The sequence below is a fragment of the Nilaparvata lugens genome, chromosome 5 (assembly GCF_014356525.2).
Source record: "Nilaparvata lugens isolate BPH chromosome 5, ASM1435652v1, whole genome shotgun sequence".
In the NCBI taxonomy this organism is placed as follows: domain Eukaryota; kingdom Metazoa; phylum Arthropoda; class Insecta; order Hemiptera; family Delphacidae; genus Nilaparvata; species Nilaparvata lugens.
The window spans coordinates 71,522,114-71,549,045 of record NC_052508.1 but is presented as its reverse complement, the minus strand read 5'-3'; the positions used below and the strand labels follow the sequence as shown (position 1 = coordinate 71,549,045).

Here is a 26,932-nt window from a genome sequence, read left to right as displayed (position 1 = left end):
TTATAATTATTATAAAATTTGTTACTTGCGAAGTAGTGACGAATTGGATCTCATATTTTTAATAATGTGAGGTTAGAAATGGAGTAGCATGGAACTGAAGTAGTGACAATGAGCAAAAACGTCGTAATGTCGAGAGACTGAAGTATCCGCGACTGTAGTCGTACGACTTGAGTCGAGGTAATGTGAGTTTAGCCTTAGTTGTGAATGTGTATATCCACATACAGACAAATAGAAGTTGCTTGAATATGTTGATAGTTAATAGAATATGAATAATATTTCATGATTTATCGTGTTATTTAATTATGTTGTGTGTTTTGTGTTGTAGGCAAGATGGCGGAGGTGGATCCAGAGACGCTGCTCGAGTGCTGAACATGGGCCAGGGTGATGAGAGGGACATGCAGCTCATTGCACTCGAACAACTCTGCATGTTGCTGCTCATGTCAGACAATGTCGACCGATGCTTCGAAAGGTATGCTTACATTCATTCATTCACAAAGTACTCGTTTTATTCAATTGTAGAATCAATTTTAGAGCTAGAAAAACGCTTAATGAAAACCCCATTTGGGTGGCTCGTAGATTAAGGCTGTGCAAAGGCTAAAAATAAACTTTCTACTGGTGATATTTTTCAAAGTTTTCCGATTTGTATATCATCAAGCTATCAAAATTGAAAAGTTTTCTCAGGAAAACTTTTATTTCCGATCATTACTTTTTGAGATATGAGCGCCTAAAGTTTAAATTTTGGAACAGAACATTTCAATTCGCTAAGAGAAAAAAGTCATGAGATGAGAGGGTAAGTTCTTTATGGTATTGTAATCTAATAAAAGAAGTAGTTCTAAAAATATCAATTCGAGGGAAGTTATTCGATTACCAAAAATAACTTTTAGTTGAGTTATTTTTAGGAATTTTTAGTAAATCAAATAACTTTCTCAAAAATTGATATTTTTAGAAAACTCTTCTTTTATTAGATTAACAATACCATAAAGAATCTACCCTCTCAATCTCATGGACTTATCTATTACCGAATTTGAAATGTTCTGTCCCAAAAATTTAAACTTTAGGCGCTCATATCTCAATAAGTAATGATCGGAAATAAAAGTTTTCCTGAGAAAATTTTTAATTTTGATAGCTTGATGATATACAAATCGAAAAACTTTGAAAAATATCACCAAGTTTATTTTTAGCCTTTGCACAGCCTTAAGTTATAATGCGCCAGTCTAATAATCAAGAGAACCCGAGTTCGAATCTCGACCGGGACAAAAGTTTTTGACCACAGCACAATCACATAGATACGGCCACCCCCACCCCGTCTTTCGGAGGAGACGATAAGCCGTCGGTTCCGATTAGCTAAAAAGTAGTCGTCATCTCTCATCATCCCTCTCACTCATTACCCACGCACAAGCCAAAAATTTGTATTTTGGCTGTAGGACATGATTTTCTATTTTTGGTTATATTCCCTCTCCCCCACTACCAAATTCGAAAATTCCTAAGGAATCCTGTTTAGAATTAATTGTTCTTTCACGTGATGTGTGGTTTTTTTTTATCTATACTAGAAAAATATCCAAAGTGAAGAAGTGGTAGAAGTGGTAGGTTTGCATAATTTTGAAAACCCCTTGAAAAAACCCCTTTTTTGAAAATTCGTAGCTCCGGAACCAAAAATGGTAGAGTCCTGCGCGACCACTCAATTTATTGGAAATTTTATTATCTATAATTTTGTATAGAATGTTTTCAAGATTGAATGGAAAAATTAGAAAAGTCTGACATTCTAGGGGTTTTGGGAGTGAAGTCGCTCTCTGGCGTGTCAGCAAATTTCAGATTCGAATTCAACGTCCCAAAATACATATAGAACTGTCGAGAAAAATTCTTTCAGGGCTGTTTCCTGAAAAACGACCATTTGACTGGACTAAATTGCGACATTCTTGTCTCATGTTTTGAAAGTTTTTTTAGGCTGGCCACAAGCGGTATAACATGCATAAAAACATGTGTGTCCATGCATGTTTATCATGAACATGTTTGTTCACCTTGCATGTTTTGTCATCAAAGAAAGGCTTTGAACAAAAAACAGCTGTTTGACAGCTGCTTCTAACATAAATAAGAAATAAATAATAATAAATAAATTTTTCCTCCACCTACTGGCTAAAGTACTTACTTTACTCCCGGAAACATAATACTAAGTGTTACTTTTCGCTCTCGGTAGTAAAAAAAGAAAAAAACTCTCTAGGGAGTAAAAGTGACTCCATTTAAATAACATGGGAAGCATCTCTATTTTAAAAACTTACATTATAATAGGTTAGAAGGTCTAAGCTCAGATGAGAAAGCATAAAGAGGTGTCTGTCATAGAGTCAACTGAATTCAATACCACAACCAGAAATTTGATCAACTCATGAAATATATGTTTGTATGATATTATATTCTTAATATTAGTAGATGATAAAAATTTATACAATTTTCAAAATATCTTATTCTATTCAAAATACCAGCCAACAAATATTTTTGATCTGCAATTCAAATCTGAACCGCGTGATCTGGAGTCAGCCATTTTTGGTAAACACCCAGCTGATATAATTGTTACAACTTTAGCCGGTAGATAGAGCAATCGGCAGTGCCAATCAGACGGCCGGTTTTAAAGTTTTAGATTTTAGGTTATGTTATTAGGAAACATTGTCACCAATACGTAAGTTATTATAATGATTTTATTTGCAGTTTCTATAAAAAAATGTAGATGGAGGAAAAATGTTGTGTACATCATGAGTGAAAAATACTTTTCCTCCCTCAGGAAAATTGTTGCCCTCGGCTTTGCCTCGGGCTTCAAACTTTTCCCTCAGGGAGAAAAAGTCGTACTTTTCACTCTAGATATACAAATAACTATTATTTTCATAAACCAACATTGGTAATTAACAAAGATATTATTGACCTGAGATTTTGTTCTGGAACTAAAGTTTTCAATTGTCTCAGTAAATAAATAACTCTAGCATAAAATAAACAACCAATAACAATAAATAAACGACTTGAAAATTATAATTATGAAATTCCTTGGCCCGGTTGCACAGAAGCCGGTTAAATTTTAATCCTGATGAATTTCACATCAATCAAATCAGAGAAGACCATTTTAAGTAAACGGCTTCTCTGATTGGTTCTCCTGGAATTAATCAGGATTAAAATTTAACCGGATTTTGTGCAACCGGCATTTGATTTTATAATATACTTTGAAGTATGATATAACATGCTATGAATATAATAGTTTCAAGACACGTTTTTAGAGCCATCTATTCGAACAAGTTGATTGAGATTTCAAATTCAATTCACATGAATTTGTTGACACCAATACGATTGTAATATCTGTTCCAATATGAGAAAACTGAATATTATTCCAACAAATGACTAGATAGACAGCAGAGTTGTAATTATTGTAACCTACTTAGATGAACAAGATATTATGCAATAAAACAACGATGTTTCGCTACAGATGTAATAAAACATTCTGGTTAATGACATATTTGATAGAACCTATCTGGAATAACTTGTTTTTTCGGTTCATTAGCATTTAATTGAAATCAACAAACGTTGACAAAAACAATGCTGAACTTCCTGGTGTTAGTAGTTTTGGATTGTGTTGAAGAAATAAACTTGCTTCACCCAAGATAACAAACTGTCCAATAATCCTGTGACATTTTAATAATGCCCATTTACCATACTAACAACTTTTTCATACTAACAAATCATTGAGTCAAGCTGTACTGGTGAAAATAAAAACGTAGGTTAAGATGGCGAATAAAGTAGTATTTGAAATTCTTATTTATGTGGCAGGTGTCTCTCAACAGACAGAATTATCCCTTGTGGATGCAAAGAAATGATTGCATTACTAATATTTAATAAATTGTTCTTTAGAAACAACTTAGAAACATAGAAATAAGTTGTTCTTTAAAAATATAAAAATGAGATACAGTGAAATCAAGTAATTTTATCACTAGTAGTTCTCTGAACAGTAGACCTCGCGCAGTTAAAAACCACATCCTCCATCAGAGTGAATTATGTCCTGTCCTGACGTGTCGGCGAGATATCGGTGTGTAAACAACTAATGGCTGTTTCAAATGTTGTATCGACAATAATATTATTAATTATGATTTTTAGCATTACAATGCTAATAATTTGTTCTAAACAACTATGCTACTATCATTAAAAGCTTACCGAGTTGAAAGCAGAGAAAAGTCGGGAGAAAATAAGCTACTTGGAGTTATCATAATATTGCATGCCTCATTGCTTGCAAAATTAATAGTCCACAGGACAGCTGATTTTTTACGAAATTACATTGGGATATTAATTGCATGCGTCACTGCATGCAATTAATAATCCACTCGACAGCTGATTTATGATGAATAATATTCTATAATCTAATTTTTACGGTAATATTGGCGATCCAAGGAGACTCATTTTCCTTCTGTATTATCATTAAAATGCAAAATTTTTAAAAAACCTTGTATATACGAAGACGCGGAATTTAAAAAGTAACATACCTGTTAAATTTCATGGAAATCTATTCGTCTAGCGTCTTGCCGTAAATGCGGAACATATAAACATGTATACATAAAGAGAAATGCAAAACCGTCGACTTGAATCTTAGACCTCACTTCGCTCGGCCAACTAGTGAAACCCAAAAGGCTCTAGGAGAAGAAAATAATGATGAAACGTCAAATTAATTCTATAGAAATAGAATATGGAGTAGATGGGTTATTTTTATAAGAATCTTTACCAATGCAATAGGTTATAATTTATTTTGCAATTTTCTATAGTGGTATATGGTAACGAACTCTTGCCTTTATATCGATAGAGGTTCATTACTTAGTTTTTCCAATTTCTCATTGCTTATCAAGTTGATAATATTATCAATGAAAACTACATTCATTGTAATGCAGCCTATATGGAAAATCTTACAAATGTGTTTTTTCTTAAATTTTTCCTTAGTCAAATAAAAAACACAATAATTATTATTTTCTGATTAAAATCATTACCTTGTAATCCTTTCTTCTTGAAAAAGTTCAGTTAATTATCATTACTATCAAAATCTGTTGTTTTGATAATGTTTAGTCTTTTCATTTAATATCATAACTTGTTTTGAGGGAGGGCCTAGTGTCCGAAAACGCTCCACAAAAATGTGAGCAGAAGCTAATAGCTTTTAATTATAAAAATCAGATTGTTATGTCGTAATTTAATCGTTCAAAAGTGATCATAACTTTGTTATACTTTTAATAAAATAAATTTCTATGACGGTTGAGAGCTCATTGATTCTGCAGCTTTGAAGCGTAGTCATTCGATCATTGCAGGATATTGCCTTCTTCGTGCCCGGAAATTATTTGTGAGAGACCTAGAAATGAAAGCAATATGGCGTCACCCCAGCTTGCCAACGGAAATCAGTTTTGCGACCCGTTACCAGTCCTACCGCGTTGCTTCATATCAATACCTGTTCTCAATTATTTTTTTACTAGTACAGACAAAATTAGTTTTTATCAATGGAATTGTAATGTTCCTGAGAAGATTTAGCAATTACTTTTCACTAGTACAGGCCAAATTTGTTTTTATCAATGGATTGTAATGTTCCTGAGAAGATTTAGCAATTACTTTTCACTAGTACAGGCCAAATTTGTTTTTATCAATGGAATTGTAATGTTCCTGAGAAGATTTAGCAATTACTTTTCACTAGTACAGGCCAAATTTGTTTTTATCAATGGAATTGTAATGTTCCTGAGAAGATTTAGCAATTACTTTTCACTAGTACAGGCAAAATTAGTTTTTATCAATGGAATTGTAATGTTCCTGAGAAGATTTAGCAATTATTTTTCACTAGTACAGGCAAAATTAGTTTTTATCAATGGAATTGTAATGTTCCTGAGAAGATTTAGCAATTATTTTTCACTAGTACAGGCAAAGTTAGCTTTTATCAATGGAATTGTAATGTTCCTGAGACGATTTAGCAGAAAATGCTAAATGCTTAGCAGAAGATGCTTTTGGTACTCGTTGCTAGCACACAAACTTAGGTTTTGCTGGCAACGCCAATTAAAAATTTAAGTTTAAATTTTATGTTTATTCTGTATAAGTATGAAGTATTTGTTTTATACATTATAGTTATCTTTATAATTGGCAAATGAATGTTTTGATTTTGATTTTTTGTTTGAGATGGTTTGCTGATGGAATTCAATTAAAATCACAACACATTTATTCTGCTATATCTTGGTGAATATTAATGTGTAGTAGTTCAAGCATGTAAAATGATTGATAATATTTTGTAGATTGATGGAATTGATAAATATTTTGATGATTGATGGAATGATTCTGCTATATCTTGGTGAATATTAATGTGTAGTAATTTATGTATATCAAATGATTGATGATATTTTGATGATTGATGGAATTGATAAATATTATGATGATTGATGGAATGATTCTGCTATATCTTGGTGAATATTATGTGTAGTATTTATGTATATCAAATGATTGATGATATTTTGATGATTGATGGAATTGATAAATATTATGATGATTGATTGAATGATTGCTATTCTTCTACTTGAGTTATGTTAGGTTGCATTCAGCTTCACTGATTTTGTAGATTTAAATAATCCACTTGAAATCACTTCTGAATTCTTAACGTGATCTAAAATGTAAATCATATTCTAGTACTTGTACCATAGAGAAAATATAGATTAAGAAGATATCCCATGCTATAGGGCGTTTATTTTCTAAATTTAACTATCTTTATTGATTGATACAATAAGTACATCATAAAAAATGATAGAGAGAGAAAAAATAAGGTACCCTCTCCCAAATTTAGATAACACATAGTCCGAAATAGGCTAAGTCTTGTAGTTGTTCACTTCACAAATCTTTCCGTTCTTAATTATTTTCACTCACTTATTTTGAGTGTGTATGAATTGGTTAATCGAATCTTCAGTAAGTTTTATAGCTAGGATTTTATTCTTGACGACACTGATGCACATTGAATTGTATTTATTGGTGAACTAGCTGGCCCAGCGTACTTCGTACCGCCAAACAGTTCTCATGACAAACTTTAGCTGGATGCACACCTGAGGAGGCGCGATGCGGCATTTTGCATTCAGGTGCTTCTTGCTTATTGGTTTGAATGGAAGAACTCACACACACTGAATCGGGCATGGCTTGGTACATTGTGTTGAAGCAATCTCCATAAGATCAACACTTTTATGAAAATCATCCAACAATCAGTATTTACATTTATATCTCAATATGGACTTCCTATGTGCTTAGTTAGTTGTGCAGCAGTTTGTATTTTTGGATATAGTTCAATGCAGCTTTCTGGGAAATTGAATTGTATATCCCGTGCATATTATATTAAATTTACAGCATTTCGACCCAAGTTTGGACGTCGGTCGTACCGCGGCATTATTATCATAATTAGAATTTTGTGAATCAGTAGAAAGAAAATAGAAAAACAGATCTACCGACGGCTGTTGGATGACGCCAAAGACCTTAAAGATGCATAGACTCACATGCAGCGCTAGTGTCGTACTTGGAATTGAAATCCGCCATTGAGGGGGCAACCCATAAGATTATTACATACCAATGCCACCAATGCCTTTGTGATCTATAGTATTACAAATATATTATATAATTATAATATCTCGTGCTAAAATACCCCAATGGCGGCCTTCAATTTCAAGTAAGAGCTATCATTGGGAAGGCATAGGCATTGTGGGTCTATATCTCTTCAAGGACTTTGGATGACGCAATGATTATAACAGCTGATTTCTATTTCTGTGTGTGGTCAGCTCACAGATCTTCTCCCATAAGGATTATATGTAAACTTTGAAGGACCGTAGGAAAGAGTCCTGGAGTCGGGTCATAAATTTGATGGTCCATACCTGGTCCTGAACATACCGAATACAACTGAAAAATATCATTAAATTCGATGTACACATAAAAAGTTATTGAACGTCAAAATTTGAGGCTCGATTTTTATTTATATAGATTACTGTAACATATTCTATTCTATAAAAAAAATAGGGAACAGGTTTGTGTGTCTTCTAAACATAATTTGTGGCATTTGACTAGGCTATATCTTTGTGTTTCTATTATAGTTTAATCAATTAATTAGAATGTTAATGTTGGTGTTTGTTGTGTGTTGCAGTTGCCCGCCGCGCTCGTTTCTGCCGGCTTTGTGCCGCATCTTTTTGGACGAATGCGCGCCGGACGCCGTGTTGGAGGTGACAGCACGCGCCATTACATACTACCTGGACGTGAGCGCCGAATGCACGCGACGCATAGTGGCTATGGACGGCGCCGTCAAGGCCATCTGCCAGCGTCTCATTCTGCCCGCGCAGCAGGTCGCCAAGGAGCGTACCAGTCGCGATCTTGCCGAACAGTGCATCAAGGTAACCTAACCTAACTTGCAATTCATTCAGCCGAACAGTGCATCAAGATAACCTAACCTAACTTGTAATTCATTTAGCCGAACAGTGCATCAAGGTAACCTAACCTAACTTGCAATTCATTTAGCCGAACAGTGCATCAAGGTAACCTAACCTAAATATAAATAAAAATAAAAATCTCTGTACCCTTTTTGAATTATTGCATCAATGTTGAAACATGTTGTGATTAAATAATTCAAAAAGGGTACTGAGATTTTTATTTTTCTTTATATTTATATTACAAGTAGTCCTATACAGAAAAGAGAAAAACTAACCTAACTTACAACTCATTAAGCCGAACAGTGCATCAAAGTAACCTAACCTAACTTGCAATTCATTTAGCCGAACAGTGCATCAAGCCAACCTAACCTAAATATAAAGAAAAATAAAAATGTCAGTCCCCTTTTTGAATTATTGCATCAACGTTGAAACATGTTGTGATAAAAATAATTCAAAAAGGGTACTGAGATTTTTATTTTTCTTTTATTTATATTACAAGTAGCCCTATACAGATAAGAGATAACCTAACCTAATTTGCAACTCATTTAGCCGTACAGTGCATCAAGGTAACCTAACCTAAATATAAAGAAAAATAAAAATAAAATCATGTGATAAAAATAATTCAAAAAGGGTACCTACTGAGATTTTTTTTTAATTCTATTTATATTACAAGTAGCCCTATACAGAAAAGAGATAACCTAACCTAACTTGCAATTCATTTAGCCGAACAGTGCATCAAGGTAACCTAACCTAACTTGCAAATCATTTAGCCGAACACTAAATCTTCCTTTAATTATCATTCAAATAATATTCTCATTACCTCACCTAACCTGAGAACCCAACAGGAAAACATTTGCTCCATTGAATAAATGAGCAACCAGGAATCTGCCTCCAAACAAATTTAAGAAAATTGTATACAGTTATCTGAAAAATAATGCCTTTTACTCACTTGAGGAATACCTGAATACCTGAATTGAATGTAATATAGATATGCTTTATCAGGTATGATTTTCTGTTCAATTGTGTGTAGCCTACTTTTAAAATGTATATATTATGACTTGCCTAATGCTATAATTGTAGCCTGATGGTTAATAAAACGAATCTTGAATCTTGAAAAGCTAGAATGTACTGGCTAGCAACTAGTCATTAAGCCTGGTTTTTATTAGTACAGTTAGTGGTAGAGTTCCCTGGACAAGTACTAACTATCTTGTGATCTCTCCCAATGTAAACGTTCATGGTAGAGTACTAGTTTTTAGTAAAGTTGAGTGGGATAGCACCGTGGGATAGTACTCTACCACTTGCCTTCCTCCACCGCCGCTTCTCACTCTACTCTACCACCACTATCCTAATGAAAACAGTCTGGAGCTAGTAGAGTAGAGTGGGGCCGTAGTCTATCAAGTTCAAGAAGTATCGTTATTTATTAAAAACTGAAATTCAAATTGAAATTTATTTGCCAAATAATTTTACAGACAGTTACAAAATAATAACAGTTAACAAAATTACAAAATTTTAGAAGTATACAGTACTATAAAATTAACAAGAGGATAGCATAACCTATAATTTTTATTCATTCATAACTCTACCTTCATTGTATTATCATTCATCCCATCATCACCACCTAGGCTTAAAATACTTCTAGAAAGTCGCCTTTGTAAAACAATTAATAAATAAAAACAATGAACAAGATTATGGGATGATATTAAGCAATAACTTATCATTATAAACAGCTGTGCTTAGTGAGAGAAGTTGTGTGTGTATTTTTGGGTTCAAAATTTTATAAAATAACTTGATCAATTCAATAAGAAGTGATAATTGAGTGTTATATTTAAATATAGTTGGTGTTTTAATTTCTCTTAATTCAAAATGTTTAGCTTATATTCATTTTTGGACGAAAATTGAACTAGAATCTTTTACAGTAGAAACATAACCTATTTTTTGGACATTTTATTAATTTATCAAAATTTGGGAATGGAATAGATTTGGGCCAAACCTGTTGTTCCTTCCTAATCATATCTATATGATTTGTGATTATGTCCACGAATAAATGATAAATAAATAAATAAATGATAAAGTAATAATAAAAAAGTATTATTTATTAAAGTGTTCATAAGTGTTTAAGTGTTAATTTATTCAAAAGTATTGATATTTTAAGGTTAGTTCTGTTCACTAGACAATACCTTTTACCTACTATTCTCAACTGTAGTGGAAACAGTTACTCGACCAAGTAGGTAGAGTAGAGTTAGCTCGGTAGAGTAAGTATGCCAGTTAGTCGTCCACTAACTCTACTAGTGAAAACCAAGCTTAAACGATAATAATAATCAATGCCTAATCTCTCAGCGAATATTTTTACTCTCTTTTCTTCAATGATTGTTCAACGCTTATGCCAGGTTTTGGAGCTGATCTGCAAGGTGACACTTTTACCATTGCCACAGAATAGGTACAGAATGGAAACTGTCAATAAAACGCCTATCTAACCAATTACATGGCGCAAATACTACACACGTCACGTAATTTTAGGAAGTTCCAATCCTGGTCTTCTGATTGGCTCGTGGCAGTGAATGAGATCAATTTCAATTTTATTTATTGCCAATTAGAATATTCAAAACATATTACAAAATCTTCATAATATGACATATCATTAAAAATATAAATAAATAAGCATAATTACTCATACATATACTTGAATTAAATTAAAATAAAATATAAAATCTAGGCATCACCACCAAAAAGAAAATCTTTGCCCGCTGGTGAGAGTTGAAAACAGTAAAAGAAAAACATAATATTTCGAAATAATGCAGAAAGTTAAAGTTAAATTTAACTAATAATTACAAAATTTTATAACAGCAGAATAATAAAAAATCAAACAAATATTGTGCAGAGAAAAAACTATAAAATTAAAATAAAATAATCTAAATTAAATTGCTATATTTAAGGTATAGAAATATTCCCTCTTAATCCACTCATTGACGCTCTTTTTACTAATTTTGAAATCCAAGTCAAAAGGTATTGCATTGATCAGTTTACTGCTTGTGTAAATTAGCTGTCTTCTGATCAATGAAAGTTTAGTAGGATAAACTTGAAATTCCTCTGTTACACCCGGTCTGAAATGATAAGTGTTCTTGATCAACTTTGGGAAGATATTATTTTTATTTTTTATCAAGTATTTTATTAAGACATTGACATTTAGTTGTCTCACGGTAAAAACATCAAAATCCAGGAAAATTAGATTTGTTAGGTATAACCTTGGTTTATTCATTAGTATATAGTTTTCATTAGTATGTAGTTTTCATTATATATTTTTGAATGATAAATAGATTTTCCATGTGTACATCATAAGCAGCACCCCATATTGTAAAACTGATTGAACTATGGCATGATAAACGGTTTTTAAGTTATTTATATTCAGTATTTTGTTTAATTTATAGAATTTATAAGATCCCGATCATTAAAGTGATTCGAACCTACCATCAATACTATTACAATGCGGCGCTTCCTAACAATATGGCGGATTTTTGCGCCAGGGTACTAGCCAAGTTTCCATACTGTATGTATACTGTGGAATTACTGTTCTTGAAGATAGAATGTGATTATTGAATGAATGTTTTGTTTGCATCAGGTTTTGGAGTTGATCTGCACGCGCGAAGCCGGCGCGGTGTTCGAGGCGAACGGCCTGCAGTGCGTGCTGTCGTTCATTCGCGACCACAACGCGCATGTGCACAAGGACACACTGCACTCGGCGATGGCGGTGGTGTCGCGTCTCTGCACCAAAATGGAGCCGGCCGACGCGTCGCTGCCATTTTGTGTCCAGTCGCTGTCCACCCTTCTGCACCACGAGGACAGTCATGTCGCTGACGGCGCGCTCCGCTGTTTTGCTTCCTTGTCTGATCGGTTAGTACCATCTGTCGATATATCGAACAATCGATTTGTTCGATGTCGAACTATCGATATACTGAACTAACGATTCCTTCGAAGGCAATCTATCGATGTATTTAACTATCGATTTATTAGATGGCAAACTATTGAATTAATAATAATTTTATTATTGAGGAACGAAAATCCAAATAAAATGCTGTAATTCACCCCGAAGACTTCTGCTACTGCAAATATTGACAACAGGGTAAACAGCTAGATGGATAGATGGAAATTTGATGAGCGCTTCTATTCAAAAATTATTTGTCAGACAAATCATCGAATTTCCATCTAGCTGTTTACCCTGTTGTCAATATTTGCAGTAGCAGAAGTCTTCGGGGTGAATTACAGCATTTTACTCGCATTTTCGTTCAATAATAATTATTAATTCATTAGAATTTGAATTGAATGAAAAAGACTAAGAAATTGTCAAAAAACACTGATTTATTGATAATTAGAAAGACCGGTTTCGGTTATTACACCATTGTCAATCTCTGATAAACATATCTTGCTAATTATCAATAAATCAGTGGTTTTTTGACAATCTCTTAGTCTTTTTCATTCAATATGAATAATTACCACAATATCAACTTCTCAACTACACAAAAAGTGAAAAAAAAAGAATTTGAATTATTGCAATATCTCGGTAATTTCCATCTGTAAACTATTGAATTATTTGATAACAAACTTTCAAAATATCGCGCTATCAATAATATAACCTTAGACCAGTTATAGAATAGACACGGCCCATTATATATTCATACTGAAAGTCGATGAAGCCAACATCTACTGCCGTATCACCATATCGTGACGTCAGCATCGGATAGAAAACTTCTGTAGAGTTTGTTTACATTGTTTTCTATTTCTATTTCAGCGGGAGTTTACTATTTTCATGAATAATAATCTACTTCCATCTGAAATAGACACAATCAGCTATGGAAAAGAATGTAAACAAACTCTGCAGAAAAGTTTTCTATCCGATGCTGACGTCACGATACGGTGATATGGCAGTAGATGTTGGCTTCAGAGGCTAGACTTCCCAGCGTGTCTATTCTATAACTGGTCTAAGAATATAACGATATTTATATTAATGTATTGAGCTATCGACACTTTGATTTATCAATTTATCACAATATAGAAAATATCCCACTACAGATTTAACATCTGAAGACTATAGATTCTACAGGAAATTGGCAACAAAAAATGTCAAGTGACAGATTCTTATATCGACCTTACTTTTCGTGATATTTAGATTTTTCGATATCTTTGAAAAACTCCAAAACTAGAAATTTATCTGTTAAATATAGTTACAAGGATATGTTTGTAAAGAGGAAGAAATTTCCAATAAGATTCATATAATTTGTTAGTTTGACGTGTTTGTACTTTTTATGAGCGTTAAAAATGTTTGAAATTTGGCTTTGAACTCAACGAATGTAATTTTTTCAACTTTGCGTGCTCTTGAAAAGTTAAAAAACATCAAACAAAGGAACAAATTCTATGAATCTCATTGGAAATTTCTTCCCCTCTGAAACCATATCCTTAGATTCAGATTTTGACTAACAGTTTTGTAGTTAGTGACGTCAATATAAGAGTGTTACCAATTTTTCAATCAGATCCACAAGCAGACACGCTCAAATATTGCGTGCAAAGGCACCGGCCGAGCCATAATTTCGTGTACTCTCAAGATTCTAATCTAAAATTTTCAGTTCAAATAGGTAGACCGTAGTATACTGTTGTATTTTCTGTGTTCAGACGAAACTCACAAAAAATTGTGTTGAATGTTATTTTTAGAGGTGAATATTTTCGAATTTATTTTAGTTATAATAAGTAAAATATGATTTCTGTTAATTTATTAACACTATACACTGTGTCACGTTATTCTTTATATTTAAATAACGATTAGCCTCCTGCTTGGCATCAGTCGGTAAAGCATGAGATTTAATATAATTAGGTCGTGGTTTTTCTAATAGTATTCAGTCTTAAAAAATCTTGATAGGCCTAGATATGGGCTTCTCCTATAACTCTTGTAATTCAATAAATAATAAGTATATATAAAAATGATACTTACACTATAGAGATGAGGAATAAAAAATAAATTGCACACCATGAAAATTTCACACATATATTACACAAATAATGCAAAGATCAATCGAGGCAAAAAATATATATAGAGCGATAAAAAATATAATATAAAAATAGAACAATATTTGAAATCAATAAAAATATCACAGGCTAAACTTTATATTCTAGATTTGTGGCACGAATCATTACCATGTGCCTTTATCTTGAAATCATATGCATTCTTTGGCATGTAGCTGTGACATGTACTTGCTAATACTTGTCGGCTTGGATAATTCAATCAAAAATATGTGCTCTAAGATCAGCTTGATAAATTAGCCACTAATAATCCAAATATATATATATATTAAAATCTCTAGTACTTAGTAGATTTCTTTGTATCGAATATATATTTTTATCTCAGGGTGCAAGATTCGGCACCTGACGGAATAGGTAGAGCCATTCATCTAGTGAATTAGAACTATGATAAATTATCGCAAATTGTATTGCAAAAATTAAATATTGTATGCATACGTTTGATAGCCTAGATTTCGTACTTCTTTGATTAAATAGAAATTTCTAAAATATTGATCTATATATTTTTCTTTCAATTAAATACCTTTAATACTAATTTCTACTTGCGCAAGTATTACTCTTATTAATTTCTTAATTTATAATACCCTTTCGGCGAGCTAGCTTTGATCATCAGATTATTTCGAAGCACTAGGGCGCCCATCACTAAATTCAAATTTAAATCACTCACGTGTCGAAAATCTTCTTGTAAGCCGCCGATGTCGATCCAACTCCATGTGGTCCGGGAATATGGTAGCCGGAATCGTCTCCTCCAAGGGGTTATAAATTTAATAAAAATGAAAAATGACTTCTGCTTCACAATAGCATCACGAAGTCTTTTAAGAAATTCAATAATTTACTTTAACTTTAACTTTTACAAAATTATTAATAAGGTACTTCGCTCTAAAATATTTGGGGTCCTCTTATGGTGGCATCTGGCTGGCGAGTGCTGGTTCTTCCTTCTCAAGTTTTACAGATCCTCTTTCCGACTTTCAAATTAGCATAAAATTTAAATATCTCAATCCTCCGCCATTAAATTCAAATAGATCTTACAAAAAATGCCAAAATATTGCTTAGATTATATGATTAATAATTTCTTTGCATTCGAGCCATATTGATAACATAGATCACACAAATTTTTACACGAAAACTAGTACATTTATATAAATATATATAAATATTTTTAAATTGGCCTACAGTTGCCGCCTATTAACTGCCGTTTTACTATTGGTGCATGCAAATTTTATTAGGTATTCATGCGCCTGGTAACTCTTATTTCCTGAATACATTAAAATATTTTTATTTGGTTTTTTATTTATGCCCTTTGCATGCTAGTTAATATTCTATATATTAATATTAATTCCATGCTAACTAATAATTAGCCACGTGGACGGGTGTTTTTTCACATTGCACACCATCCAAATGCAATAAAGCTCTGCCAAGGGGTTTTGGTCAGATTCTACGTTCTTCGGTTTGATCGATCTCTAGGTCACCGATCCGTGAATACTTGTACATAACCTCAATCTTCAAATATTTTATATAATAATCTATTTATGAGCAATAAACTTCCTTCAAATCCTTTTTAAGTTCTTGTACCATTTAGCCAGAACAAGCTGATGCTATCTAATCTTGTTTATTATCTGCTTGGCGATATTAGCCAATTACTTTATTTTTAGACCTATTACTATTTCTGTTAGGGCTTTTCATCTACCCAGATTTAAATATGTTACACGCGCCCCTGGGTTTGAATTCAAAATATTTGAGAATCACAATGTTTTTAATGAAAACCCACCCTTCAATACATTGATATACACTATACTTTATTTATAAATTATACTCTCCTACTTCTATCACATTTCGCAGTCATATTTGCTGCATCTCCTTTATACCTTTATCAAAAACAATAACAAATTCTCCTCCTCAACACACATAAAAATATCATAAATATAAACTTCTAAACGTACTCCTCCTGACACCATTTACAACACAGTAATTTTTGAATTCGCCGCTTGCAGGGCCGCCAACTTAACTACACACATTTCATAATTCTCATAAATGATTCCTTTTAGACAATAATTCGATTCATAAACTTCTGGGCTTATATCTTATAGTATTTCTTAGGTCTTAATATAAATAATTTTCTATACATCAGGTACAATACTTTCTTTGCTAATGGCTCTTTGGTTTTGGTAACTGGTATTCACTTTAAGTCTTTTCAGGTAGCAAACGTGGCATAATTAAAAGTAATAAATATAAAAACATATAAATAATATATCGACATTAATAAATATAATAAATAACAATAATAATAACTCTTTGGGTACAGTACTTCTTTTTATAAACATATGTTCAACAGATATTACATTCATTTGATTTGGGTGGCTTTGGTCAGCTGTTCGCTGTTCTACAATTCATAGTGTTACATGTTACATCAGAATTTGCTATCGACTTTCATAACTAACCTAACTGCTCAATTTTTTCTCTTAAAAAGGTAATTAACAATTTTAATTTTATTATCCCCGCTTGTGTCCTTTTTTATCTGATGTATATAATTAATTACACATTTAAAAATTGTTCTTTTCCTTATTGCAGGCTTCTAACGGCTGGAAGGAATTAAAACATTGGATTGTTGCCACGAGGTCCTATACCAATATTAAATTTATTAAGGAAGGTTAGTAATCGGTTTGATAATAATGTTTTCATTGATTTCTTATCATATTTATTTCAAATTCGAAGATGTAGCATGTAGAAAATGTTGTGATTTTCCCGTATCTTTGGGCTTTCTGCTTGTAGCTATACTGTAGGCTGGTTGGGTTATCTGTTATCCGGTTGTTGATTGTTGAAGCTGTCCTATTATTAACTTATCTTCATGAATATAAAACCCCGGTATCTTGTATACTCCTTTAAACAATTCCTTGTTTCATCAATGGTAGTTCCCTTCAATCCATTCTTATTCCAATCATCATGTAATTTTAATTCATCTTTCCTCTTATGTTCATTTAATATTCTTGATCTCGGCTCATTATAACTCAATAGGCTTACAACAATAAACATTTTTATAATATTAAATTTCCAATTATCAATCATAGATGCATTTAATAACAACAATACAATATTTTTCCTCTTATCCACAACACAGTATTTTATTAATATCACAGCCATCATAACAAAATATTAAACACCATAACAAAACATTTATCATCTTTTCAATAGCATAATATCCAGGTACTTTCACTTTCTTAAATATTATTTTTTAATTCTTCCAGTCTTATTAGCCACCGTTTATCCTTTATCAAACTCAATACGTAGTCCATTTCGTTGTTGCCCATGCATGAATCCGTAATAGTCCTTTTAGTAGCTCTGTTTTCATCCCATTTCTTTGATCCATTTTTTCGGTCACATCGTTGATCATCTTCCTTAAAACGAATGTGCCGCGGATGCATGACGTCGGTATTTTCTTGTCCTCCTCGGTGCCGGTCCGGTGTCCTCTTCTGCCTCTTGAAGCGTGCATGCGGCCGGTATGCGCGCGCGTGATTCCTCCTTCGTCGCTTCTTTCGTCTCCGGGCCTTACGATGCATGCTCCTCTTTCCGTCATGTAGTCCGTCTTCTCGGTACTGATGCCGGTCGGGTGTCCTCGGGCGCCTTCGTCTCCGGGCCTTGCGGTGGTCGAATGATGCATGGGTGCGGTGGCGGTCTCTTGATGCGCGAGTGTGACTTTCAAAGCGGGTAGTATGGTGGCGGTCTCTTGATGTGCGGGCTGCTCTACCTGCGGTGATGGATCGTCGGCGGGGAATATAAGGCTCAAGAGGGGTTGATGTTTTCGGGCTGTTTTAATTACATGTTGAGCGGCGGTTTTTGGTGGTGATTTATCTTGTATTAACATCTGTTTTTCTAATATTTTCGGTAAACCGTTCACAAAGGTGGTATATGAGGCTGTAGTATCTTTATTTTCTCTATCTATTTTTTCTGAGCTTGTGTGGGTTGTATCGGGGTTATCATGTAGACATAATTGTTTAGATGTAGTTTTCTGTATATCTGGTGGCGGGTCGTTGGGTGCTGGGTTCCATGTTTTTTGTTGATTTATTCCTGTTGCATGCGCTAGTGTATAAGTTGTACTAATTTGATGAGGTGGCGGTTTGTAATTTTTGTCGTAATTATTCTGAGTGTTATCATTATTTGTGTTAAATCGATCACGGCCATAATAATACTTTCTTTCATAGGTTTGCTGTGGATAATGGTTTGTTTGACGATTCTGAAAACTTCTATATTCCAGCTGTTATTTTGATTATGATTATAGCGGCGTTTAAATTGAGGAGTAGATCGAGAGTGATCATATGATACTGGTTCATAGTTTTGGCTGGTATACTGATTACTTTTTGAGTTGTGTTGATTCCGTGTGTATCTTTGGTCTGAACGGTGGTTTGACATTGCCATCACAGACTGTATGCCATATAAATGATTTATCAGCTGTTTGCAATCAGTAATGGGTTGTGTGGCGAGTGCCATTCTAACTTGATACGGTAGCTTCTTTAAAATAATACTTGCTAATGCCGATTCATTTATGGGCTCGCTCAATTGAGAATTTTTAAACTGTAGGGCAGTGACGAAAGTGGTACATGCACCGTCTAAGTTAGGGTTGAACTCGCATGATATGATGTCCGCTAGCACGTCCAACTGTTTACTTCTGCTCCAATACTGTTCCAGGAAGACAGCGACAAACTCATCCAATGATGTAAATTCATGGGCTCTACTCCGAAAAAACATCAGGGGTTCGCCAATCAATAAATTAGTCAAACGGAGACGCCAAAAATTCCAAGAGGTGGGTGTTAATGATTGAACTAGTTTTATCTGATCTATAAATTCTTTAGGTTGGAGATAGCGGTCTGTATTGTCAAAACGGCCTAATTCATTGAAACTGTGTAGTGAATCAAACGTTGCTATGGAATAGGCTCTATATTCTCGTGCGGAAATTGATGTATTTGACTTTCAAGTTGTACCAACTTCTCTTGGGCCTGTTTCCAATGACTAGAAGCTTCTGTTTCATTATCTACTACTTCGGCATTTAATTCAGATGAAAATAATTGCTGTTCTCCAACGGCTGTCTCCAATGAATTAAGTTGTACTTTATTTTGATTTATATCAGAATTTAGGTGAGCTATTTGTGTAGATTTACTATTCTGTTGTTTATTTATGGAAATAAGTTGACTATTGTTCCTGTTTGTAGCTATTTCATGATTTGTGAAGTGTTTTGTGCTGGTAGGTTATCTATTCTTTCCGCAGTCTCCTTATCCATTCTTACCGATGTATCCTTCAGTGATTCCCGCATTTCCTTCATTTCCGCCTTTAAGTTCTTCATTACTGTGGTCATTGTTTTTTCTAAACTATTAGAAAATGACTTGATCATCCCCTCTACTATAACCCTCCTTATTGCTTCTTGGAGACATTTAACGGTTTATTACTGTTCACAGGATTCTTGGCGGTGATTGAAGATATCTGGGCGTTGGACTCCATCGCGCCCCCCTCAGCGTCGATCTCCGCTACTATCGCCGTCTGCAGTGTGTCTGCTACCTTACTTTGCGTGGACGAAAAGAGACTCATATTTTAAAAATGGATTAGTGTCAAGTGTTTGTTAAAAAAGTGAAAGTTTTGGCCAACAAGGCATTAATAAGGACACAAATGAGGATAGGCCTATGGACATTACAAGCCAGGTAACCTATTTATTACTTAAGCTCTTATAATATAATAATACTATTCATTGATTTCTGACTAGCAGTTTAGGCCTATAAAATATAATAGCTCTCTCTATAAAATATATTTTTTTTTTTTTTTTTACAGTAATAATATAAAATTTTCTTTAAAACATATAATTTCTTTTTATTTAAAGCTATTGATTCCCCAAAAAGTAATACAATTTCCCTTCGCCAGTTTTCCTCACAGCTCGTATAAGTTATCTATAATTTTCAATATGGTTATTGACCTAATTTCAAATAATTATTCAATGAGCTTGGCTCTCATCATCAGTCCCACGTTGGTACGACATGTCTTTCTGTCACGTTATTCTTATATTTAAATAACGATTAGCCTCCTGCTTGGCATCAGTCGGTAAAGCATGAGATTTAATATAATTAGGTCGTGGTTTTCTAATAGTATTCAGTCTTAAAAAATCTTGATAGGCCTAGATATGGGCTTCTCCTATAACTCTTGTAATTCAATAAATAATAAATATATATAAAAATGATACTTATACTATAGAGATGAGGAATAAAAAATAAATTGCACACCATGAAATTTCACACATATATTACACAAATAATGCAAAGATCAATCGAGGCAAAAAATATATATAGAGCGATAAAAAATATAATATAAAAATAGAACAATATTTGAAATCAATAAAAATATCACAGGCTAAACTTTATATTCTAGATTTGTGGCACGAATCATTACCATGTGCCTTTATCTTGAAATCATATGCATTCTTTGGCATGTAGCTGTGACATGTACTTGCTAATACTTGTCGGCTTGGATAATTCAATCAAAAATATGTGCTCTAAGATCAGCTTGATAAATTAGCCACTAATAATCCAAATATATATATATTAAAATCTCTAGTACTTAGTAGATTTTTTGTATCGAATATATATTTTTATCTCAGGGTGCAAGATTCGGCACCTGACGGAATAGGTAGAGCCATTCATCTAGTGAATTAGAACTATGATAAATTATCGCAAATTGTATTGCAAAAAATTAAATATTGTATGCATACGTTTGATAGCCTAGATTTCGTACTTCTTTGATTAAATAGAAATTTCTAAAATATTGATCTATATTTTTCTTTCAATTAAATACCTTTAATACTAATTTTTACTTGCGCAAGTATTACTCTTATAATTTCTTAATTTATAATAACCCTTCGGCGAGCTAGCTTTGATCATCAGATTATTTCGAAGCACTAGGGCGCCCATCACTAAATTCAAATTTAAATCACTCACGTGTCGAAAATCTTCTTGTAAGCCGCCGATGTCGATCCAACTCCATGTGGTCCGGGAATATGGTAGCCGGAATCGTCTCCTCCAAGGGGTTATAAATTTAATAAAAATGAAAAATGACTTCTGCTTCACAATAGCATCACGAAGTCTTTTAAGAAATTCAATAATTTACTTTAACTTTAACTTTTTACAAAATTATTAATAAGGTACTTCGCTCTAAAATATTTGGGGTCCTCTTATGGTGGCATCTGGCTGGCGAGTGCTGGTTCTTCCTTCTCAAGTTTTACAGATCCTCTTTCCGACTTTCAAATTAGCATAAAATTTAAATATCTCAATCTTCCGCCATTAAATTCAAATAGATCTTACAAAAAATGCCAAAATATTGCTTAGATTATATGATTAATAATTTCTTTGCATTCGAGCCATATTGATAACATAGATTACACAAATTTTTACACAAAACTAGTACATTTATATAAATATATATAAATATTTTTGAATTGGCCTACAGTTGCCGCCTATTAACTGCCGTTTTACTATTGGTGCATGCAAATTTTATTAGGTATTCATGCGCCTGGTAACTCTTATTTCCTGAATACATTAAATTATTTTTATTTGGTTTTTTATTTATGCTCTTTGCATGCTAGTTAATATTCTATATATTAATATTAATTCCATGCTAACTAATAATTAGCCACGTGGACGGGTGTTTTTTCACATTGCACACCATCCAAATGCAATAAAGCTCTGCCAAGGGTTTTGGTCAGATTCTACGTTCTTCGGTTTGATCGATCTCTAGGTCACCGATCCGTGAATACTTCTACATAACCTCAATCTTCAAATATTTTACATAATAATCTATTTATGAGCAATAAACTTCCTTCAAATCCTTTTTAGTTCTTGTACCATTTAGCCAGAACAAGCTGATGCTATCTAATCTTGTTTATTATCTGCTTGGCGATATTAGCCAATTACTTTATTTTTAGACCTATTACTATTTCTGTTAGGGCTTTTCATCTACCCAGATTTAAATATGTTACAACTGGTATACTATTCATCTTTTATACACATTTATTCCCATCCAGTATATATATAAAAGCGAAATGGCACTCACTGACTGACTGACTCACCCACTCGCAGAACTAAAAACCTACCGGACCAAAAACGTTCAAATTTGGTAGGTATGTTCAGTTGGCCCTTTAGAGGCGCACTAAGAACGGATTTGGAAAAATTTCCAAAGATACGCCCACAATCTGCCTTTTTTTCAGCTTTTTTTTAGCGTTTTCTCAGCTTTATCAAGAACAAATGAACAGGAATTTGCAATAACGTCAAAGATACGCCCAAAATTAGCGTTTTCCAGCGTTCTTTTGCTTTCTCTCAGATTTATCTAGAACAAATGAACAGAAATTGTTCAAAAATTAGTACAGAAGCTAAGCTAGGGTGTAATAATGTTGTGTTAGAAGGAATTTGAAATAACGCCAAAGATACGCCCAAAATATGCGTTTTTGGCGAGCGAAGCGAGCCCGCCGATCTCATTTTTGGACGATCCAGTCGGGGCGGTCCAGGGGGCGGAGCCCCCTTCCCAGACGGATATGGCGAGCGAAGCGAGCCTGACGGCTAGTTGATAGTATAAATTTATAATATAGTAGTTGATAGTATAAATTTCACTGTTACTCAATGAAACTGTTGAATTGAATGACGTATTTGTTTCAGGTTTACTAGACGAGGAGTTGATCCGGCACCATTGGCGGAACACGGTCTGGTGGGCGAACTGCTGACTCGGCTGTCTAACGCTGCCGGTCCCGCCGGCACCACAGCGGCGACCACGCCCTGTCCCAACACCAGCTCCTCGGCGCCAGGTGCGGAGACCAAGTCGCCCGCCTCTGTCTCCACCATCATCAGTCTCCTGTCGGCGCTGTGTCGCGGGTCGCCTACTATCACACACGTCAGTTGCAATCATTAACTCGAAATCCATACTAAATATTCATAAACATCTGGTGTGGCAAACTCACACAACACAAATTTTCTTGCCGTCATGAAAGTTTCGACAAAAACGCCTCGTGTTTCTCCAGCGTAAGAGTCGAGTTTTTGGAAATATAATTTAAAATCAACCAGCTGACGAGATCAATATTCTGCTATCTCTTCCAGTGAATGATTTAATAGAATCATGAGTTGCCTCTCTCATTAATTTTGCATTTGAATAATCACATTCTCTCGAACTTCGAGCTTATTTTTAATTTTAGGTGAAAATGTTACTGCACATTAATTGTAGAGATTTTCATGCTCAATCTTTCCACTTAAAATTTCTCGTTTAAATTGTATGTGAAGCCTGATAATTGGAAATCTAAAATCAAACTTTTAATAGATGAGGCGGAGCTCCTGAAATTTTTACAGATATGGGACTTGTGGCAGTTGATAGAGCTTAGCAACGACTATTTTAGGTATAAATTTGATCGAAATCGTTGGAGCCGTTTTTGAGAAAATCGCGAAAACCCCTGTTCTTGACATCATTTTCGCCATTTCAGCCGCGATCTTGAATCGTATTTGATTGAAATTGTTCGTTTCGGATCCTTATAGTGTAAGGACCTTAAGTTCCAAATTTCAAGTCATTCCGTTAATTGCGAAATGAGGTATCGTGTACACAGACATACATACACTCATACACACACACACACACACACACACACACACACACCACACACACACACACACACACATATATATATATATATATATTATATATATATATATATTATATATATATATATATATATATATATATATACAGACCAATACCCAAAACGCACTTTTTTGGACTCAGGGAATTTTAAAACGTATAGAAATTTGGAAATTGGGGTACCTCAATTTTTTTCTGAAAGCAATACTTTCCTTACCTATGGGTGATAGGGCAAGGAAAGTAAAAATATAGAATGTCAAGTTAAAAGTGAACAAGACACTACCACATAGAAAAGTCAGCATGATGTGATCATATGTTTGTCAAGTTCCATTCAATCTGATATAATTGATATGGACGGCAAAAATCGTACGTCCAGAAATCGTTGTGTATGTAACAGGTTCAAGTTGGTGAGATCATAGAGAAAAGATAGCATAAGAATATATCCTATGGTATAGGTAGATTTCTTTGGTATTTCTATGGTATAGGTAGATCTTTTTTTAGTTGATTACTGTCCATGTGCTCGTCAAACTAATGTAGTTCATATTTGCCATACTTTTGCAAAACTATAATTTGGATGTACAGTATTACCACACCGGTTCCTATATAGTGTCTGTGTTTGAATTATGTTATTTCATCTTAGCCTACAATTTTATGAATTGTATTTGTGTTTTGCAGGACCTATTACGATCAGAATTACCAGAAGCCATAGACAAAGCTTTGAAAGGCGATGAAAGGTGAGTTTTTCCAACTATCAAACGATTATGATTATCAAGTCATCATAAAAAACTATTAATGATTCAAAATAAATTTCTTTTAATTGATATCATGTAAATTATTAACTAGTGAATTTAAACTTCTTACATGTGTGTGCAACTATGAACAATGTTAGTAACCGTAGTTACTGTACAAGGTTTTCAATTACTGTAGTCACTCTAATGGTTTATCATGGTTTTAATCTGCAATACAAGGTGCCGGTTGAACAACAGCCGGTTAAATTTTAACCGTGATTAATTCCACGAGAATCAATCAGAGAAGCCGTCTTATCAATAAGGCCTTCTCTGATTGGTTCTCATGGAATTAATCACAGTTAAAATTTAACCGGCTTTTGTGCAATCGGGACTATGTAATTTAATGAACTCATTCCCCACTCCCAAAATGTGTCTTTCTGGGGAGTATTCACATTATTTATAATTTATTCATGCAGTTATATATTTTTGTCTTGTTTGTATGTTTGTGAATAAAGATTTATTTAATTTGATCATACAGGAATCACTGTAGTCGACAGTAATTAGCTTGAGTTGACAAAAAAAAAATGGCTTGAGATTTGGAACATAAATGCACCATTCCATAGGCTATCTTCTTACGCTATATTTTCTTTATGGTTGAAGATTCCTCAATTTTAATATATAGCATAATCATCTTGTTCGCAACCATTGGGCAAAGGTTTTTTCTTTCTGATTGTAATTTCAATATTCATATGTTTAAATTAGAGGATTGCTGAATAATGACGACATAGCCTTGCGATTGACTGCATTGTTGTCACTTATTACACATATTGGGCCACTTGAATAAAGCTGATCATTTGCTTATACTTCTGAAATATGGAGCATATGCTTCATTTTCTATGAATAAACGTGAGCAAAACCTTTTGCTCATGCTCAACAAAAAAATAAATTTAAGCATTTGCTCAAAAGTAAAAGCTTATGCTCAAAATTGTATGAATAAACTAGAGTATATGCTCAACTTTTGAAGCAAATGCTACAAAAAAGGTGAGTTTAGTCTGGAGCAGCTTTTCACCTTTTGCTCATAGTAAAATGGCTCAACTAATTCGTGTGAGTAAGAGGAAACTATACCAGATACGATCACAACCAATAGTTGAGAACTATAAAACTCTTTTTAGATTCAACCATCATATAATATCACCATTATTCCTACAAAAGAATAAATACAAATATACCTATCCGATTTAAAGATAGCCATCACGGAATAGGAAATAGGCATTTAAGAAGATGAGAGTGTAGACTATTATAAGAAGGCTATTGAGATTATAAGATTATGCTGAAGATTATTATATAGTTGACATTTTTTCACGCTATCACGCTATTATTTCAAAATTCAGAACTCAACCAACCTAAAACTTGATTCATGGATAGAGATAACAGAGCAGTCGACCAAACACAAGCGGTGTCTATACTTACATATTTAGCGCTTACGTGAGCTATAAAAACAAAGTAAGGCCACAAAGGCGAATCAGCTGATGAAAAATCTTTGAAATACGTGAGCATTTGCTCCAGAGTTCAGGAGCATAAGGTAAGAGTATAAGGTAAAGCTTATTCATATAAAAAAGAGCAAAAGCTTATGCTTCTATCTAATGCTCATGACCAGAACCTCATGCTTCATGCTCATCTCATGAGCATATGCTCTGGTTTTATTCATAAATATGGCCCATTGCTTCTAATCGTATTTCTTGTAGGCCAACAGTAACTCTTATATAAATTAAATTTGAATATATTATTATTGTGATACTAAGATTTTAAATTAATCTATATATTATGACATATATTTTACTTTTGGCTCTGACTTCAATTCCAAGCATTCCTGACTAGCATTGGGAGGTACCGGGTTCGATTCCCGGGCTGGCAACTAATATTTGGATAGTAGTTCTCATCGAATTTCCATCTAGCTGTTAACCCTGTTGTCAATGTCTGCAGTAGCAGAAGTCTTCGGGGTGATTTACAGAATTTATTAGGATTTTCGTTAAATAATAATTATATATATTAAGAGAAATGCCA

At 33.6% G+C, this 26,932-nt stretch overlaps 1 protein-coding gene across 1 annotated transcript in view; it reads left to right on the top strand.

Moving 5' to 3' along the window:
- The first annotated feature begins 330 nt into the window (after positions 1-330).
- LOC111059631 (E3 ubiquitin-protein ligase HECTD1-like) overlaps positions 331-26,932 on the top strand; it is a 160,680-nt gene continuing 134,078 nt past the window's right edge. Inside the window, 6 exon segments of the mRNA XM_039429229.1 lie at positions 331-361; positions 364-469; positions 8,156-8,399; positions 12,052-12,323; positions 23,177-23,408; positions 24,816-24,874. Coding sequence (XP_039285163.1) covers positions 331-361; positions 364-469; positions 8,156-8,399; positions 12,052-12,323; positions 23,177-23,408; positions 24,816-24,874 — 944 coding nt within the window.